The following is a 19,669-nucleotide window of genomic DNA, read 5'->3' as shown; positions in this document are numbered from 1 at the left end:
AAGCGCATTCTACCACGTACTCTAGATTTCGCCTGGAATCTCTGTCACCGTCTCGAGCCACACAAAGAGGGTTAAAATTGAATTTCCGAGTTTTGTTTGATTCGGGAAACCCGGTAAACAACGTGGAATAAAATGCATTGATAGATATTTTTCCCCATCGCACGCTACGCGCTAACGCGTCTGTCAGATTACAGTCGACCTTTGAAAGGATTATTTAGCCACCGTCTAGTGTTACGCTCCCTCGAGAGCGTTCTTGATCATCAACGTAGAGATCAAATAGCAAAATTTAATTTGTCCTGTTCTAATCTTTCACTGTTCTCTATTTCTAGAGTTAAAATTAAGGCGAGAAATTTCGTTAAACTTCTCGCAGTACGTCGTTATCACGTACGACGCGTAAAAACGCTGCCCTTTCTGGGAAATATTGATTTTCTGTTGTTAAAACGTTTACCTTGGTAAAATGTCATATGGATCACATGATAGCAGTGTTTATCTTTTCTGAGCACAGTCAGGGCTTTATCGCGAATTGCGGACGTGATTGGATGGCAGTAACAATCTGGATATTGTTCATTTGATTATAGTCAGACAAGGGGTTACGACCTTTTGCTTACGTCATCAAGGCGTGTCGTGCGTGGGTGTCGAAGAACACTCCAGGGAATTATTGTTTTTCAAGTGGGCGCACGCTCATTGGTTCGTCTTGTCACAAACATTTGCCTCCTATCGCCGAACTGTCATAAACCGGCCCACCTCCTCTAAAACGAATTTTGACACTTGATGTATAAAGCCGAGTGGCTCAGTGCTGGAACGCCAGTTGAATTAAAACCCTGAGTAGCGCGAGAAGCTACAGAAGAGGATACAGATTGTATTTTTTCGAACGGATATCAAATCTCCGCAGTTACCGGAACACTACAGCAGACTTATCTACACAGGATCACTTCGGGTTGTTGCGAAAATTATTTTCAAGATCATCAATCCAGAAAACTTCACGAATTTATTTAATACATTCCGATACTCGCGATTTTAACCGATCGACGAACTTACAACCAGTCAAAGACCTTAAACTACATTTTCAAACTACCGCCAAGTTACTTCAGGTTAGTACCTTCATTATAACTGACTAATTTCACTTGATTTCACAAGAAGCCCGCTGTAGTGAAAGAAGTATTCTCATAATTCCTTGGTGTGATTTGGATGTGCTTTTTTAACTTCTCTGCCTTTTAACATTTGTTATTTGTCTTGTTATTCTTTAGAAATATCATAGAAACATGTACGGATTGAGCGCTGAACACAACGTTGTCCCCGACCCATCGGTCTATGCTCAAGTAAGCTAACTTTACTTAACTCGTTCAATTATCTTCACGAGTTTCGACAGTGATTTAAATCGACGGTGCTTTCACTCGAATCAAACACAAAGTGAGAAACTGTTCGCCGTTTAGAAAGTTTGTGATTTCTGATTTTTTCATGTTTTATTTGGTTTGATATTAGTAGTTGGGGTTTTCCAATATCGCTTAAAAACATGAAATGTTGACTCCGTAAGTTGCCGCTTCGTGTGAAGGAATGCTTGGGCCGCTTAATTGTTTGTCCTAAAAGTGTTAATGTCTTATTTTCTAAACGTAGACACACAGAGACTCGGCTAAAATTTCTTATTTTTCAAGATATTTTTATACGGTTACTTTTAGAACTTCTTGACTTTTTAAATGTTGAGTACAGTTCATTTTTGCGAAATAAATTTCGATGGAGGAATACGTGCGTTTTGAAAACTTGTGATGACTCGGGATTTTTTTTGTTGCGGTTGAAAAGAGTTAATTGTTCCTTTAGCATTTTGATGAAGGTAGTGTTAGAATGGTTTTGTTATGAGCCGCTTTCAATCCATTTGTCCACAAAACAGAGACAAGAAAAAGATTTCACGTTATTACCATGTGCATAATTGGGTAACACATCTAGTCAAAACAGATTCTGCTGTTGTTTTGGCCGCTCTATTAGCAGAAACTTCTGCTCAACGCTAATTTGTATTTGAAAGACCGCGCGGTTTTTCTGTGAAGGTTCTAATAAAAATCCTTTACGCTTTTCTTTCTAGGAGCTGCTTCCAGATGACCAATCGCTTTTCGATTCTTCATTCAACGATCCCTACAAGCCGCTGAAACCAACGCACAAAAGCGATGGGAATTACTTCAGCAAGAAGCGGCCTCTTGAAGCCGAACTCGAGGAACCACTCGCGAAGAGACCCTACGTCCCGAGCAATGATTTCGTCGAGAGAAACTCGCCCTCCCCTGTCCCACAAAATCTTTCGCACGAGAAACGAGTCATCGTTCCAGCTGGTAAGTTTAACAAATTCAAATTGTCAAATTTTGTCTAAGAGCTCTCGACACTTCACGACACACCCAAGAGATCGAGTGTCACTCTAAGATCAGCTGAAACACTCATCGGCTCGTGTTACTCTGTGTTACTCGCTGATTGGGTTTCGTAGAAGTATTCAAGGCTTTGTAAGTCTTTATAAGAGGGGGATTTAGGGCGGTCTTGCTTCAAACCGCACCCCAGCTATTTGAGTTTGACCTCGGGACGTGAAAATGAGAGCGTTTACTCGTTAACCGCAGACGATTAGAAGTTACGCAATAAAGGATTCGAACACGAAATCAAAGTTAGTCGAGAAAGTAGCCTTCGCCAAACTTGAATTTCAACTATGTAGAGATAATGTTCAAGATCGACTTCACCGGAAGATGCAAATATAGATTGCCTAATTTTGATAATAAAAAAGAACTTCCCGCTGGGCGAGGGTATCTTTTTCTAACCCAAAGAGAACACAGGGATTGAAGTTATATTTTTGAAACACGCTATTATTTCCTTTCGAGTTTCAAATAAAGCTTGTTTTTGATTTCTTGTTCGTTAAAAAAGTCAAAACTTGCCAAACACACTTGATAGTGCCCTCTTATATTACCGACTTAAAAAATTTTGAAATTCAGAATTATTGCCCAGATTTAGGGCATAAACCCTCATAAAAAAACATTCCCCTACAATTTAAAGTTACAAAGCCACTCAAGCAAGTCATTATTTTAAGTAAGATCTCTGTGTTACTCGACTAAATTTCTGTTTCATTTTGCGATATTAATCAGATCCTTTGTGCTGGACCAAGGAACATGTTCGCCAGTGGATTCAATGGGCAATCAAGGAATTTAGCCTCAAAGATATCGACGCCGACCGATTTGACATGGACGGAAAACAACTTTGCAAGCTGACCAGAGAAGGCTTTATGAAACTCGCCCCAGCTTACAATGGAGACATCCTCATGGCCCATTTGTGTGTTCTACGAAAAAGTAAGTTGTGTTCTTAACCAATTGTCAATAGCGAAGAAAATGGAGTGAAAATGAAAGGAAAACCCGGTGTTCTTGAGGAAAATTTCGTATGCTCTTCAAAGAGTAGAAGTTTTTTGCTGCGTAATGATGGGGTGGTAGGAAAATAAATTGGATTAGGACAAATCTAATTTTCAGTGGGGTGGAGGTGTAAGTAGATACTTGAAATTTTAAAGTGAGAAGCGAGCACGCAACGTCTTCAAAACTTGAAGTTATTGATACCTTTCTTGTGTGCGTTAAAACTTGTTGTTTTGACGCAACTTTGTTTACTCACCCATTTGTTCTGTTTCTTTCAGCTCCCCTCCCAAATCTCACGTCTGATGACATCGACAGCGCACTCGCTCCCGCCTCAACCCAAGGTAGTTGAAGAAATTTCTCCTTTTTTTTTTCTTTTTCTCGTTATCTGTCTTGATCTCTTATCCTTTCAAACTCAGCTGTAAAGCAATACCCCTAGATAGCAAAGCTCTTGTCCCCCCGCGAAGATCTTGTTTGTGCAAATCTGAATTGATACAGCTTGAGCTGATTTGATTGAGTTACATGTATTGTATTGAAACAGTAAACTTACAAATATTTTTTGTTATTTTCCTTTTTAGCGACTTATCACACTCCCTCGCCGCCTCTGTTTGATTCAAGACAACACCCTGTTATCACAAGTAATCCATCAGTGGTTCCCAGGAGCTCAGAACATGGTCTTCAGGGGCGATTCAATTCAAATGGTGAATTGAGATTTAATGTATTTTCTCTCAAACAAAACACACACACGAAGAAAGGGTTTTCACATGATTACTTTTCTTATTGTTGATCCTGATTTAGTTGTTTTTCTCTGTATTTTTCTAAATGTTTGTTTTTTCTATTTGTTTCTAGAATCCTTAGAGAGAAGCCAAGCTTCATGGACGGCTCCATCTTCAACTGCAAGACTGTCGCACATGAAAGACAGTGTTGTCCCATCGAGACCAATGTCTGTTCCCGAGTCCCAGGCTCTCCCGAGCTCTTTCTCCAGTGGCAACATTGCCAACCGCCCTGAGCCCTCAAGCACAGGCAGCGGACAGATCCAACTGTGGCAGTTCCTCCTCGAGCTCTTATCTGACCCCAAGAACTCGACTTGCATCGCTTGGGAAGGCGCCAACGGCGAATTCAAACTCGTGGATCCCGACGAAGTCGCCCGAAAGTGGGGCGAGCGCAAGAACAAGCCCAACATGAACTACGACAAGCTTAGCCGAGCTCTGCGATACTATTACGACAAGAACATCATGACCAAAATCCACGGCAAGAGATACGCCTATAAATTTGACTTCCAAGGACTCGCCCAGCTTAATCAACCAATCACGTCCGACGCTCAGGCGCATGCTCAAGCCGCTTACAAGTTCCCAGGCTCTGATTTCTATGCCGGTTTTCCCGCTGCTTCCTCCCTGTTTCCACATCCAGCCGCCAACAGCTGTTACCCAATGTCCTATTGGGCGCGAGCCCCACCAGCCTACCCCCAGTCAAGACAGATGTATGGACACCCCCTGGGAGCAGGAATGACGTACTACGCATAGACATTGTACAAAATATACGCGAAAAACAACATAAAAAAAGAACTTTATAAATAAATTGACTTCCTCTGCTGTTGAATTAGCAGAAACATAAGGCGCTCCTAAGAGGAATTATTTTTAACCAAAGTTCTATTTATTTAGAAAAAGAAAAAGGAAAATACAGAAGCTTGTAATTCGTTTCTGAACGCGAATATTTTCTAAACAACCTTTAGGGATTCGCTCTCTATTTTTAACACAAACGTGAAAAATCTTTATAGACAATTTTTTTGGAGAAGCTTTTCTGTTGTTGTTGCCGATTTAAGAGTTGAAACATGGTTTTGTTACAAAGACTGCTTTCCAAAAACACCTTTTAAAACGTTACCAGACGGTTTCTCTGTACAGTTACTGTAAATAACGAATTAGAGGTCTTTTAGGTACTTTTCTAGTTAGTACATTACATTTTCGTTGATGTTGAAGGCAGCGACTGTATATTTTCAGAGATGCAAACTGCATAAAATATTTATGACACAAGAAACGTCTTATAAATAATATTGTATATTTGCTTATGCGGAGATCTTTATCAATTGTGAAAGAAAACGAAATAGATAATTTATAATATTTTTTACAATTTTGTACGCGACTTTTTAATGTCGCATAATTTGGTGAGAAAAACCGACATCATTGGATGTAAATAAAAGAAATATATGTTTCAACATTAATTCTTGTGTTGATTCTGTTTCACCCCTTAATATCTTACAACTGGCTGGGAGAACCTGTATCTCGAGGCCTTTTCGAAGGGCTAGGTCGAGATAGTTTAGGCGGTTTGGTGTGACTCTAACATACAGAATAGTCTTAAAATGGAAAGAAACCCGGAAAAATACGTTCAAATTAGACGTCAAAATCTACTGAACAGTTACATCAAAGACAATTTTAATCACTGCGATGATCTAGTCCCTTGTTTATTGGTAACTGTTCGCCTCTTAGTTTAAACTCCATTCCCAATTGAATTTCTCATTTCAGAAGGATTTTTATCCATACATCCTCCCAAAAAGTATTTTGGAGTAATGGCTAGTCAAAATCTGTTGTGATGAATTCAGATCAGCATCTTAAATCTCCATAGGCAAATAATTTTGATGAGCGATGAAATTCTCAGAACACCTAGTACAGAAAGTATAAGGAAGCTGTAAGGAGACAAGACAAAGATTCTTGGAAGTCGAGAGTTATGTAGTTCTGGGTTAACGTTCATGAATATTTTAACAACTAAGAAGAAATTATATGCCGGAAATTAAACTATGAAGTTCAGGAGATTGGTTGAGTGTATCAGATCTAACGGTTCGTGTATTTTCTCGTATTCTGCTGGGTGTGGTATCGCAGTGAAGTGATTAACGGTGCTTTTCTCGTCTAAGGGTTGTACAAAATCGTTTTACTGATTCAGTTGTTGATCAAGTCAAAGGATCAAGCTACTGCCGATGTCTATGAAACTTTTTCAAATCAGTGCAATCATTGCATCTATGTAATCACTAGATATGTTCAAGCGATATGCGCCCGATAGCGATCAGCGGCCTCTTTCAAAATAATATTTAAGCCAAGTAATTCGTGCTCGAAAAAACGCCGCATTGTTTGAATATAACAATGTTTGCTTCGTTCGCCACCAAATTAAGGTTAAAATTAAGATACAGTTGCTTCAACATTATTTTTACACGGGCGTATATCAAGTAAAGCCGAGTTTCAGCGGACTGTTGTTTTTAATTTGGCACGAAAACAAATTCAAAGAAAGTGCTAGTTTGTATCGCGTTCACCAACCAATATTTAAACCGTCAAGTCCACAAGAATATTCTTCAAGGAAATCATTTCACGTATCGAAAACACGATGAAATTCTATCACGTACCAGCAGGCCTGGTTGAGACGTTGATAGAGGGGTTGATAGAGAGAGACATGGGTATGAAATCGATGTGTAGACAAAGCAAATCATTTTGATGAGTTTTGAAATTCTCACAACACGTAATACAGGAAGTATAGGTAAGCCGTAAGGGGACATTTTAGGCTGAAACTCGAAGGTAGATGTTCAGGATAAAGATTCTAAGAAGTTAAGGGTTTTGCATGTAAACCACGAGAACAATCAGTTAAAAAGCTCTAATGGTTAGCTTATTGTTTTGGTTGTCGATTTCGTTGTTTTTGTACTTTAATTTCTCTTTTGTCTGGTTGTTTCTTTCTTTACTTTTTTCTTTACAGTCACATTCTGTTATAATAACCTTGCACGTTGTGAGAACGAGAGTTCTATACAGTTTCTAAAAATATCTTCAAATAGAAGAGGAGTAAGTCCATGTCCGCTTGTATTGTGGGTGATTAAAATTGTGATGACTATATAACTGAAACGAAATAAGCTGCAAAGCCGTGAGCAAAGATCCTTAATTGAACGTTGCGACTCACAGGAGATCTAACTAGGCAAACTTGAAAAGTAAAACGATGAGAAGTCATAGACTACTGCAAGGCTGACACAACAACGTTTCGGCTGACCAGACTAGAGTTAGGACTACTGATACGTGCCCAGTTGCGCGACTGACCTCCTAGTTGAGCTGTTAGTTTGCGGCAATTTTAACTGCATTACTAATCAACAAAACAAAAAGTTAAGTGATTTTAAAACGAGGCATTTTCAAGTTACGCGATCCAACTTAAAGTGGCCGGTAGGGGCTGGTTATTAGAAATATAGGTCCGCAATGCAGAAATCTGTGTTAAGGTTCTTTAAAATCGTTTGATTTATAACAAGTTAGCGTGTATTTTTATGGGCTCCTTTTTCGTTTCTTTTTCTGTCATGCTGTTTTGCCTTGCTTCTGTAGCATCTTGAAAATCCCCAGACAGACATGCTGTCACCCAATGACTGACAGCAACTGCGCGCTCTACAATAAATCAAGGTCAGGTTAGTGGTGGCCATTTAAGAGATACAAATACCCTGAGTGGTACATGGCCGAATTTTAAGCTCAAAGAGATACCACACCTTCACTTAAAGTTTAGGGGTCTCCTTGGGTTGTGTTCTCAGGCGTTAAGACACAATTATTATTCCTCGGTATTCATGGTGTTATTCATCATTTTGGATTATAAATTGTTACCTATGATTTGCTGCGGAACAGGCGTGAAAGAATGTTAACTTACGATAGACAAGCATCGAAGCAGTGGGGAGCGGTGATATATTAGCGAATGAATGAAAGTCGGAAGTTATGTAGTTGTAGGTTAACGTTCGTGAATTTTTTTTCAAAGGGGGTCAATTTGCAACTAAGAAGAAATGTGTTTGAAATTATATGCCGGAAATTAAACTATGAAGTTCAGCAGATTGGTTGATTGTATTAGATCTAACGGTACGTGTTTTTCACGTATTCCGCTGGGCGTGGCATCGCGGTGAAGTGATTAACGGTGCTTTTCTCGTCCAAGGATTTTCTGAAGAAAAAAGCGTTGGACTGATCCAGTTGTTAATCAGGTCAAATAATCAAATTATTGCCTATTTCTATGAAACGTTTTTAAATCAGTGCAATCATCGCATCTTTAAGCACTACATATTTTCTAGCGATATGCTCCCGATAGAAATCAGTGGCCTCTTTCAAAATAATATTTAGGCCAAGTAATTCGTGCACCAAAAAACGCCGCAATGTTTGAATATAATAATGTTTGCTTCGCTCGCCACCAAATTAAATAATGTTAGAAATACAGTTTCTTCAAACATTATTTTTACACGGGCGTATATCAAATTAACCTGAGTTAATTATATGCCGGAAATTAAACTATGAAGTTGCAGATTGGTTGAGTGTATTAGACCTAACGGAACGTGTTTTTCACTGCTATGTGTGGTATCGCGGTGAGGTGATTAACGGTGCTTTTCTCGTCCAAGGATTTTCTGAAAAAAAAACCCTTGTGCTGAACCAGTTGTTAATCAGGTCAAAGAATCAAGTTACTGCCGATTTCTGTGGAACGTTTTTAAATCAGTGCAATCATCGCATGTATACAGGCACTCAATATGTTCTAGCGATATGCGCCCAATAGCGATCAGCGGCCGCTTTCAAAATAACATTTAGACGGCGAAGTAATTCGTGCACTAAAAATGCCGCAATGTTTGAATTTAATAGTGTTTGCTTCGTTCGACAACAAATTAAGCTAGGTTAAAATTAAGATATAGTTTCTGTAAACATCATTTTTCACAGGCGTATATCAAGTCGAGTTTCAGCGTACCGTTGTTTTTAAAATGGCACGAAAAACAAATTCAAAGAAAGTGCTAGTTTGTATCGCGTTCACCAACCAATACATAAACCGTCAAGTCCACAAGAATATTCTTCAAGGAAATCATTTCACGTATTGAAAACACGATGAAATTCTATCACGTACCAAGTTAAACAAACGTGGAGGAGACGCGGTAGAGAGATTGGTAGCGAGAGTCATGGGTCTGAAATCGATGCGTAAACAAAGCTAATCACTTTGATGAATGAAGAAATTCTCACAACACGCATTACAGGAAGTATAAGGAAGCTGTAAGGAGACAAGTCAAAGATTCTTGTTGTTGTACTTTGTTTTTGGTTCTGTTTGTTTGTTTCGTTATTTGTTATGTTTTTTTTTTTCAATTCCCAGTCATATTTTGTTAAAATAACTTAACCTTGCTGGTTGTGAGAACGAAAGTTCTATGCATTTTTAAAAATTATCTCCACTTAGGAGAGGTGTCCGCTTGTATTGTGGGTGATTAAAATTGTGATGACTGTGTTGGAGCTGAGATCAGGACTACCGATATGTGCCCGCTTACGCGACTGTCTTCCTACTTGAGCTGTTAGTTTGCGGCATTTTAACTGCATTACTAATCAACAACAAAAAAAGATTAAGGGTTAGCGTTCATGAAGATTTTTCAAGGAAGGTCAATCAACAACTAAGAGGAAAATTTTCTTCTGAATTATATGTCGGAAATTAAACTATGAAGTTCAGCAGAGTGGTTGAGTGTGTCAGATCAAAAGCGAAGTGTTTTTCATGTATTCTGTTGGGTGTGGTATCGCAGTGAAGTGATTAACGGTACTTTTCTCATCCAAGGATTTTATAAAAACGTTGTACTGATCCAGTTGTTGATCAGCTCAAAAAATCAAGTTACTGCCGATGTCTATGGAACGTTTTCAAATCAGTGCAATCATTGCATCTATGTAGGCACTAGTAGATATGTTCCAGCGATATGCGCCCGATAGCGATCAGCGGCTTCTTTCAAAATAATATTTAGGCTAAGTAATTTCTGCACCAACAAAACGCCGCTGTTTGAATTTAATAATGTTTGCTTCGCTCGACACCAAATTAAATAAGGCTAGAAACACTGTTTCTTCAAACATTATTTTTACACGGGCAAGTATAGCCGAGTTTCAGCGCACCCTTGTATTTAAAATGACATGAAAAACAAATTTAAAAAAGTGCTAGTTTGTATCGCGTTCACCAACCAATATATAAACCGTCAAGTGTCCACAAGAATTTTCTTCAAGGAAATCATTTCACGTATTAAAAACACGATGAAATTCTATCACGTACCAGCAGGTGTGGAGAAGACGCCGTAGAGGGGTTAGTAGCGAGAGACATGGGTCTGAAGTCGTTGTGTTAACAAGGATGATAATTTTGATGAGTCATGAAATTCCTGCAACACGTAGTACAGAAAGTATAAGGAAGCTGTAAGGAGACAAGACAAAGATTCATGTCTTGTTGTTGTACTTTGTTTTTGCTTTTGTCTGTTTGTTTCTCTGTTTTCTTTTTAGTTCCCAGTCATATTGTGTTAAAATAACTTGACCTTGCTCGTTGTGAAAACGAAAGTTCTTTACAGTTTCTAAAATTATCTCCACATAGGAGAGGTGTCCGCTTGTATTATGGGTGATTAAAATTGTGATGACTGTGTTGGAGCTGAGACCAGGACTACCGATATGTGCTCGCTTACGCGACGGTCCTCCTTCTGGAGCTGTTAGTTTGCGGCATTTTAACTGCATTACTAATCAACAAAACAAAAAGTGATTTTAAAACGAGGCATTTTCAAGTTACGCTGTCCAACTAAAAGTGACCAGTTATTAGAAATATAGGTCTGCAATGCAGAAATCTGTGTTAAGGTTCTTTAAAATAGTTTAATTTCTAACATTTAATTTTTATGGGCTCCTTTTCCGTTTCTTTTTCTGCCATGCTGTTTTGCCTTGCTTCTGTAGCATCTTGAAAATCCCCAGACAGACATGCTGACACCCAGTGACTAACAGAAACTGCGCGCTCTGCAATAAATCAAGGTCAGGTTAGTGGTGGCCATTTAAGAGATACAAATACCCTGAGTGGTACATGGCCGAATTTTAAGCTCAAAGAGATACCACACCTTCACTTAAAGTTTAGGGGTCTCCTTGGGTTGTGTTCTCAGGTGTTAAGACACAATCATTATTCCTCGGTGTTCATGGTGCTATTCTTCACTTTGGATTATAAATTGTTACCTTTGATTTGCTGCGGAACAGGCGTGAAAGAATGTTAACTTACGATGGACAAGCATCGAAGCAGTGGGGAGCGGTGATATATTAGCGAATGAATGAAAGTCGGGAGTTACGTAGTTGTATGTTAACATTCGTGAATTTTTTTTCAAAGGGGGTCAATTTGCAACTAAGAAGAAATGTGTTTGAAATTATATGCCGGAAATTAAACTATGAAGTTCAGCAGATTGGTTGATTGTATTAGATCTAACAGTTCGTGTTTTTTCACGTATTCCGCTGGGCGTGGCATCGCGGTGAAGTGATTAACGGTGCTTTTCTTGTCCAAGGATTGCGTAAAAATGTTGTACTGATCCAGTTGTTAATCAGGTCAAATAATCAAGTTATTGCCTATTTCTATGGAACGTTTTTAATTCAGTGCAATCATCGCATGTTAAGGCACTAGATATGTTCTAGCGATATGCTCCCGATAGAAAACAGTGGCTTCTTTCAAAATAATATTTAGGCCAAGTAATTCGTGCGCCAAAAAAACGCCGCAATGTTTGAACATAATAATGTTTGCTTCGCTCGCCACCAAATTTAATAAGGTTTGAAATACAGTTACTTCAAACAATATTTTTACACGGGCGTATATCAAATAAAACCGAGTTAATTATATGCCGGAAATTAAACTATGAAGTTGCAGATTTGGTTGAGTGTATTAGACTAACGGAACGTGTTTTTCACGTATTCGGCTGGGTGTGGTATGGCGGTGAGTAACGGTGCTTTTCTCGTCCAAGAATTTTATAACGAAAACACGTTGTACTGATTGTTAACCAGTTGTTTATCAGTTCAAAAATCAAATTATTGCCGGTTTCTGTGGAACGTTTTCAAATCGTGCAGTCGTCGTAATTATATAGGCACTAGGTATCTTCTGGCGATATGCGCCCGATAGCGATCAGCGGCCTCTTTCAAAATGATATTTAGGCCAAGTAATTCGTGCACGAAAAAACGCCCCAATCGTTGAATTTAATAATGTTTGCTTCGCTCGCCACCAAATTCAGAATAAGGTTAGAAAAACGGTTTCTTCAAACGTTGTTTTTACACGGGCGTATATCAAGAAAAGCCGAGTTTCAGCGCACCGTTGTTTTTAAAATGGCACGAAAAACAAATACAAAGAAAGTGCTAGTTTATATCGCATTCACCAACCAATATATAAACCGTCAAGTGTCCAGAAGAATATCCTTCAAGGAAATCATTTCACGTATCGAAAACACGATGAAATTCTATCACGTACCAAGTTAAACAAGCGTGGAGGAGACGCGGCAGAGGGGTTGGTAGTGAGAGGCGTCGGTCTGGAATCGGCAGCTAAGATGGCATCTGTGACTCCTTTCTCACTACGCCGGAGAAATCACAGTTTGAAAACGCAGCTTTATTTCGGCTATGTCTATCGTCCACACCAATCCGTCATGAAAATGAAGCTTTTCGAAAACGCTCTTCAAACCGGAGGAATTTCGGTTCCGGTTTTGCGTTTTAGTGTGGACGGAAAAGATTTCTAAAACGGAGCTTTTCGAAAATGATGGCGTCACGATAATCACGTGATTTCCATGCTCGTGTTTTCCTCAAACACAAATCCAAAATGACTGGGTGATTGTTGCGTTTTTAAATTTCTCGGGCTTAGAACGGATGGAATTCAAGCATTTGCTGCGTTTTCAACGTGTAAACGCCAATTTAAAAGTACTCGGACGGAGTGTGGACGAGGTCTGTGTTGCAGCCGAAATGGCAGCTTGGAAACGGCGAGCACGCGGCCTTTTCCTCCATATTAGAGACACCGTGTCGTTTACGCCGGATTCTGTAAGGGCAATTTCCCTCGAGAATTATAACCGATTTTATTTAAAGACTGCTTCAATGAATGAAAGCCAAAAGGCCGGAAAATTTTGAAGCTAAGCAAGGTTATTTCCGCCACATTAAACTGGAGAAACCTTTTAAGCTATAGTCCCATGATTTCAGAAGGATTGAAACACATAATGACTCACAATTCAAAACTGTTTATTGTTTAGTTACCGTTTTGGTCAGAAACTATAGCTGACGTGTTCTCAGAATTTAATTTGCGGAAAACCACAGAGAGAGAGAGTTGGATAATACAGAAAGTTATTAATAACATGAGGTAGTTGGTCACTGTCTTCAAATGCTACTGGTCAAATTAGCACCAGGTTGTTAGTATAGGTAACTGTATGAATGCGAGTGTAATTAAGGATTTAAACTGCCAGTGATATTTGAAAATTCTCTCGAGACTGCTCGAGCGTTTAGAAGTAGTGCAATCCCCAATTGCTTGAACGTTTACACTATTACTGTTATTATATGACTAAGAAAATGACGAACGCGCCCTGCCTAAAAATTGACGATAAATTGGCCAGCTCTCAGCCAATCACAATTGAGTTATTTTCTCAGTCGTTCAATAAAAAGAAAAATGAGTAATTATATTTGCTTCGATACTCGGACCTCTGGCGTGATATCGCTAGAAAAAGACTAATTTGTTGTTCCCTAAGCCAGCAGCTTAATTAAGCTGTTTGACATAAACACTATACATTATTTAGCAAGAGTTAACACCGTACTGTTTTAATAACAGAAAATATTAGCGCGAGATTTTACTGAAGACCACTTTGCAACATCGTAAATGAGCCTGCGGTATTGTTATTGCTATTTTTCTGCCGTTTGACTCACAACGACACATATAACGGAAACAAAGCTTGGTTACAACTGTTAAAGTTCATGGTTGAAACACGAGAGTGTGGAATTCACATAAAAGGTCTTGAGCAGCTAGAATCTGCCAACCTGTGATTTGTTGACAATGTTTTACTGAGCGGTTTAAGGTCTGACTCTATATTGTGAGACCGTCATGGCAGGAATTCATTAGCTGCAGTACTTTCATGTGATATTGCTCATTTTCGATATTTTTGCAAGCAGGTACAACTTAAGATATGTTGGAACGCCGCCGCCACTCCCACGAATCGACCAACAAAGATTTTACCAATATTTGAGTGCTTTTAATGTCGGCTTCATCGGTCAACGTTTTTGAAGTTTCAAATCAAGTGGGACCACGTTCGACTGAAGGAGAGCTGGATATAGGAGAATTTGCGCTAGCAAGTTTAACCGTTGAAGGACAATGTCATTCGACGTTTTGTTTTGAACCGCATAATTTTACTCCTGCCAAGGAATCTAAAACGAATCGTCAAACGAGCTCTAAAATTAGGAAACAAGATGTAAAAGGAGCTGTTGTTGTTTCTTACTATTATGCAAAACAAGAGGAAGTGATCTTAAAAATTTCGATAATATTTCATAGGTACGGTTTTCTAGAACAAATTTTCATCCAGTATAGATCATCCAGGCTTCTAGTTTACACTAGCTGGTGTCATAAACACAAAAGACACAAAAATTTCCTCCCTCACCACCCCCGTGGTGAAAAACCCATCGAGTCAGCACCAGCCGATTTGGCGGGAAAGTTTGAGAAAACCACGCCGTCCTTGTTCACAGTTTCCCGCCATTTTGCATATGGTGCGTTCAAGTTAAAATTTTAAAATACTTTAGCCCCACTAAACTGCTCGGGAAAGAAAACCTAGCCGAGTGAGGATAAAATAAATCATTTCATTTGAATTTAGTTTTACATGAGCAGAAAACCCAAACACTGGTCTCAAAGTGCGTCAAATTACATGTTAATACCTGCATACACTTAAGTTGAAAAAGGTGAATTTTATTGTTGTACTGAGCTATTTTAAAGAGGCTGACGTTTGTGTGTTTAGATATATAATGGAGTATGGAGTTTACAATATTGGACGAAGCATTATTAAATGAAAAAAAAAAAGAATTGGGAGTACCTTGTTGACAGGTTACTTGCTGATTTAAATTGTTGAGATCTTCAGCATTGCTCCAGTAGAGTCTCGATATTGCTTAGTTCAAATTATTTTTAGTAGCGTGGATTTTTGGGAGGTAGGTAAGAATGAATGGTATTGCTTCTTCTATAGATCTTTGTGACTTTTGCACCGTTGTTTTACGATCTCAAAAAAATTTGGCAACTTCAATTTTGATTCGAAATATCTAACTTATTCAAAGAGGAATGGACAACTTGCAAAAATCCCAGCAAACGCAAAGCCATATATAGTCATCAAAGCGGCTGGCAAAAGCGATGACTTGTCTGTAACGGCCTATATTGACAAAAAGCTCTTCGGCAACTTTGCGTTACACCTTTTTGTGCCAAAAACGACAATGACCTTACTTCCACCGAACTGACAATTGTTGATGAAACCATACAAGGACTTAAGTTAACAACAGTAATTACCAAAAAGCAGTTTTGCTTTTGTTCTTGAAATTTTGTTGTTTTGCAAAAATCTCGTTTTACGAAACCACGTCACGTTTCAAATATCCAAAAGAGCGAGAAAGCATAAGGTCTAGTTTTTTTCTAGTGGTGTTGTCATCGAGAAATTGAAAGGTGAATGCGTAGATTCCAAATTAAAGCGAAGTTTCCTCATATGTTTTATATTTTGCAAAAACATTACGAAATACAACATCAGTCATCTTTGTTTAACTTCAGAATAAAACTGAGGCTGACTTTTGTGTTTATAAACGGAAAAGTCAGGAGTAGGGAGTTTACGCTATTGGAAGCATTACTAAATGGAAAAAAAAAATGGGGGCCCATGTACGTAGATGGAACATTACTTTCTGTTTTGAATTGTTACGATCTTCAGCATTGCTTCAGTTTTGCTTAGTTGAAATTATTTTTTAGCGGCATGGATTTTTGGGTGGTAGATAAGAATAAATGGTATTACTTCTTCCTAAGATCTTTGTGACATCTGATTTTGTTCTTTAAATTTTGTTTTGTTCCACGTTTAACAAATCGATGTTTTGCAAAAATCTCGTTTTACGAAACCGCGTTACGTTTCAAATATCCAGTCCAAATTTCATATATTCAGTCCAGTCCAAACCAGTGCTCTTAATGCTAGACAACATGTAACCAAAAGAAAATAATAATAGTAATAAAATGAAATGAAAACTCAAGCAAAAATGCCGGACTTGTTGAGGGCCTTTATTTTCAATCAATCCGCATGTTTCGAAGACATACTAAGCGGTGTACAGTCATAAAAGAGTAGGAAAGTAAGATTTTCTTCAAAACAGGACTACACGCAGGCTAAAAATTATTTTTTCCCGTGTCCATAGGTTCTCGTGTACCAAAACAAAGCTTTGGAAGAATTTGCCACCTTGCCGCGCAGCTAAGAAGAGTGTCGTCCCTGGTTAAGTCCAAGCGCACAATAGTATAGTAGACTTTAAGTTGTCAAACAACATTTCAATGTCCTTGGTCATACTTTTGGTTCAACGTAGGGGTTGGCCCCACGCGGTTTTGCGTTTACTATTTATTCATCTGCCTTGATATGATTATGAGAAAATATGGACATTGTTAGCGTCGAACACTAACCTGAGTCACTGTATTGTGTGGCCTGAGCAGAACATACATCTTTTACCTCGTCCACACTACGCCAGTCGAATTTGAAAGCGCAGCTTTATTTCTACGGTTGGGCCTTCCGTCCACACTAATCCGCTCTTCAAACCGGCTTTGCATTTTCGTGTGGACGGAAACATTTTGAAAACGAAACTTTTCGAAAACGATGAAGTCAACCTCGTTCCCAGGGTCTCTCATCTTACCGCCCACGAGGTTGCGATGAGGTTACGACAATCACGATATTTTCTTGACCGAGGTTTGCTCAATCACAAATCCAAAATTTTCTCCGGCGTAGTGTGAACGGAAAACATTTGATGCGTTTTCAGAGTGAAACCTCCGTTTTCTCCGTGGACGCGGCCTTATTCTCACCTTGGAGGTATGAGTGGGAATTGGCGAAGTGCCAGGGCAATTAGTAAAAGTGGTGGTGAATTTCCTGGGGTGGACAAAGTTTCAATTACGAGGAGTATTGACACTTCAGGTCGCTCCATGCTAGGAAATACAGATTTGAATACTTGCTGATTAACATAACAAGAGGCACGATATTTAACGGACATGAAAATACTACGAATTTATTAGAACAAGTGTTTACAATGAACCTGTTTAATTCTATGAAGACACTTAGACAGAAATTAGCATTGAAAGTTGTTTGGCGCCTGTAGAGACAAGGCCGCAATCAGAAACGGTGTAAAACTGCTCAAACTAGAATAACAAGATAATTAAAGTTTCAGAGTCGATTATCATCTTATTCTTTAAGAGCCTTCAAGTTATGATGTGTTAAGCAAAATGGAACCCTCAAAAAAAAGTGAAACCCATTTTCGGTCTTAATTAGAAATGTTTCTGTTACTATCGAAACTTAATTGTCATTGGTTTCGAACCAAACATTTCTGCTTAAAAAAAAAAAAATCGAGCAATTTACATGAATCGAACTTTTGAACCGCAACAAGGTTACGATGTGTTTATCTCGTAAAACGTGTCAGAGGCTATAGCCACTTAGTTGCAAAGTTTTTCTTTTGTAACCTTCTTCACTGCATGTCGCAAAGAGTTTATCCTCCAACAGTAAACGAAAGGGTTCAGCGAGCTGTTGAGGAAGGCAATCGTTGTTGCATACAGATAGGCCGTTTTTACTGGGGTCGAGTATCCCCAGACCTTTTGCGCCAATTTAACGCACAAGAATGGTAGATAACACGCTGTAAAAAACCCGACCACGAATATCATGGCGACTGTTGATTTCTTGTAGCGTTTCATGTTCCTCGTGTGCCCCGTCTTTTGCACCATTTGTAGAGATGACCTGATAACTTCAATCTCTGCTATCTCAATTCGCCGCTCGTGTTTCCGAACACATTGCAAAATCTTTATGTAGGCGAGATACGTAGAAAACAAACTCAGCGAAATGATCGCGATCTGAATATTGTTGTAAATATCTGGGGGCATGAGAGAAATCCGAAACGCAGCCAGGGCGATGAAAACCATCCAGAAACACGCCACCGCGAAAAGAACGCGCCTGGCGGTCACGATTTCGTTGTAGCGCAAGTGGAAAAACAAGGCAAGACACCTTTCCACGGCCATTCCAGACATCGTGATCACCGAAGCGCCTGCAGTTACATTTCCCAGCGACTCGAGCAAAATCCTGGTGGTGCAGTACATATCGAAGCGTCGCGAAATCTCGCCGATCTTGTGAATAACAAAGAAAGGTTGCGCCAACAGACCAACCGTTAAATCACTGAAGGCGAGACAGCAAATGAAGACGTTCGACGGCGTGTGAAGCGAGGGGCTTTTCCAAACACTGTACATCACGATGAAGTTTCCAGCGACGGCCATCGGGGAGGAGGCAATGTTGATGATCGAGGTCAAAATGTGTGCGACGTAGAGGTACTGCGCTGAATCAAAGTTCACGTCTAAAAGAAAGCATCCCTCTTTCTCGTCGATGGATGGAGTGGTGGAACCACACAATGAAGAATTTGAACAATTTCGACTCGACTCCATTGACGACATTTCACCTCTTGTGCACGTGAACCTGAAAGAACTTCTTTCGAAACTGTTTCAGTTTCAGTGCTGCATGACTCGTAAAGCCGGCGATGGTAATTAAGCTTTCAGTTTCTTACACTCGGAATCAGGCACATCCAGACACCGGTCCAGTGAAGTTTTTAAAATCTTAAGGATAGCACTTGTTTCGGATGCGTGTTTAAAAACACGCATTCAAAAACAAGTTTTTAACACGTGCCAGGATTGCCCGTCCCATTGGGAGTTCTAGTGGGCTGCTGAAGCATTGTCGCTCCTGCAGCTGATTGGTTCATGGTTCATTTACCGGTAAATTGAAATCAGTCGTGTTACTGCCGATTCAAACGTGTACATGTGCCGAACCTAATGGTGAATCTCGCCATGACCTCGCTATTAGGTACACGGAAAGTTCGACTTCTGAATCAGTTACAATCGACACAATTGTTTTGCGATCGACCGTGACGTTCTGTTCGACTACGGCAGTCAAATAGAACGGCAAGAGTTCGACTTCGATTCAGACGTCGAACCTCACGTCGGCTCACGTGCCGAATCTAAAGCGTACCTTAAGGTTATGTAACATAAAACGTATTTTACCTCAAAGATTTTGTGTCGAGTAAGACGACGCCATTAGGTGCGAATTCTGAATCAACGGTCGAACTAAATTATTTAAGTGGACTCAAATGCGTATTGCGTTCAGTACATGTAAAGATCGACGTTTATTAAGGCGGAAAATAATTTTGGTACGTGCGTGCAGCAGGCTCTGAAGTTCACAAAGTTTTTCGCTGAATAAAAGGCGATCAAACTTAGGCTCCGTCCGCGCTACGCGGGAGGAATTTGAAAACGGAAGTTTCACTCTGAAAGCGCGTCAAGTGTTTTCCGTCCACGCA

The 19,669-nt window shown here is 39.4% G+C and overlaps 2 protein-coding genes across 3 annotated transcripts in view; one reads left to right on the top strand and one right to left on the bottom strand.

Moving 5' to 3' along the window:
• The first annotated feature begins 481 nt into the window (after positions 1-481).
• On the top strand, positions 482-5,031 carry LOC145493282 (transcriptional regulator ERG-like). Of its 2 annotated transcripts, XM_081472709.1 has the most exons (7): positions 483-1,091; positions 1,248-1,319; positions 2,075-2,315; positions 3,108-3,308; positions 3,641-3,703; positions 3,938-4,060; positions 4,209-5,031. In XM_081472709.1, exons 2-7 carry the CDS (start codon positions 1,263-1,265, stop codon positions 4,880-4,882), a joined length of 1,359 nt encoding a protein of 452 aa, XP_081328835.1. In that variant the 5' UTR covers positions 483-1,091; positions 1,248-1,262; the 3' UTR covers positions 4,883-5,031. The 2 variants fall into 2 exon arrangements, with proteins under 2 accessions (XP_081328836.1, XP_081328835.1); XM_081472710.1 differs by having other exon boundaries at positions 482-1,319.
• A 12,303-nt stretch (positions 5,032-17,334) lies between these two features.
• LOC145492233 (adenosine receptor A2b-like) overlaps positions 17,335-19,669 on the bottom strand; it is a 2,615-nt gene continuing 280 nt past the window's right edge. Inside the window, exon 1 of the mRNA XM_081471590.1 lies at positions 17,335-19,669. This exon is cut by the window's right edge and continues 280 nt beyond it. Within this exon, the coding sequence (XP_081327716.1) occupies positions 17,775-18,776 (1,002 nt within the window). The 5' untranslated portion in view covers positions 18,777-19,669 and the 3' untranslated portion in view covers positions 17,335-17,774.

Source organism: Orbicella franksi, chromosome 7 (genome assembly GCF_964199315.1).
Source record: "Orbicella franksi chromosome 7, jaOrbFran1.1, whole genome shotgun sequence".
NCBI lineage: Eukaryota > Metazoa > Cnidaria > Anthozoa > Scleractinia > Merulinidae > Orbicella > Orbicella franksi.
This window is presented reverse-complemented; position numbering and strand designations above follow the sequence as displayed.

Bases quoted from the DNA above. Each gene is read 5' to 3' on its own strand.
- LOC145493282 (XM_081472710.1), top strand. From the start codon at position 1,263: ATGTACGGATTGAGCGCTGAACACAACGTTGTCCCCGACCCATCGGTC. The intron at 1,320-2,074 runs GTAAGCTAACTT...TTTTCTTTCTAG, and splicing joins ACCCATCGGTCTATGCTCAA to GAGCTGCTTCCAGATGACCA. The intron at 3,309-3,640 runs GTAAGTTGTGTT...TGTTTCTTTCAG, and splicing joins TTTGTGTGTTCTACGAAAAA to CTCCCCTCCCAAATCTCACG.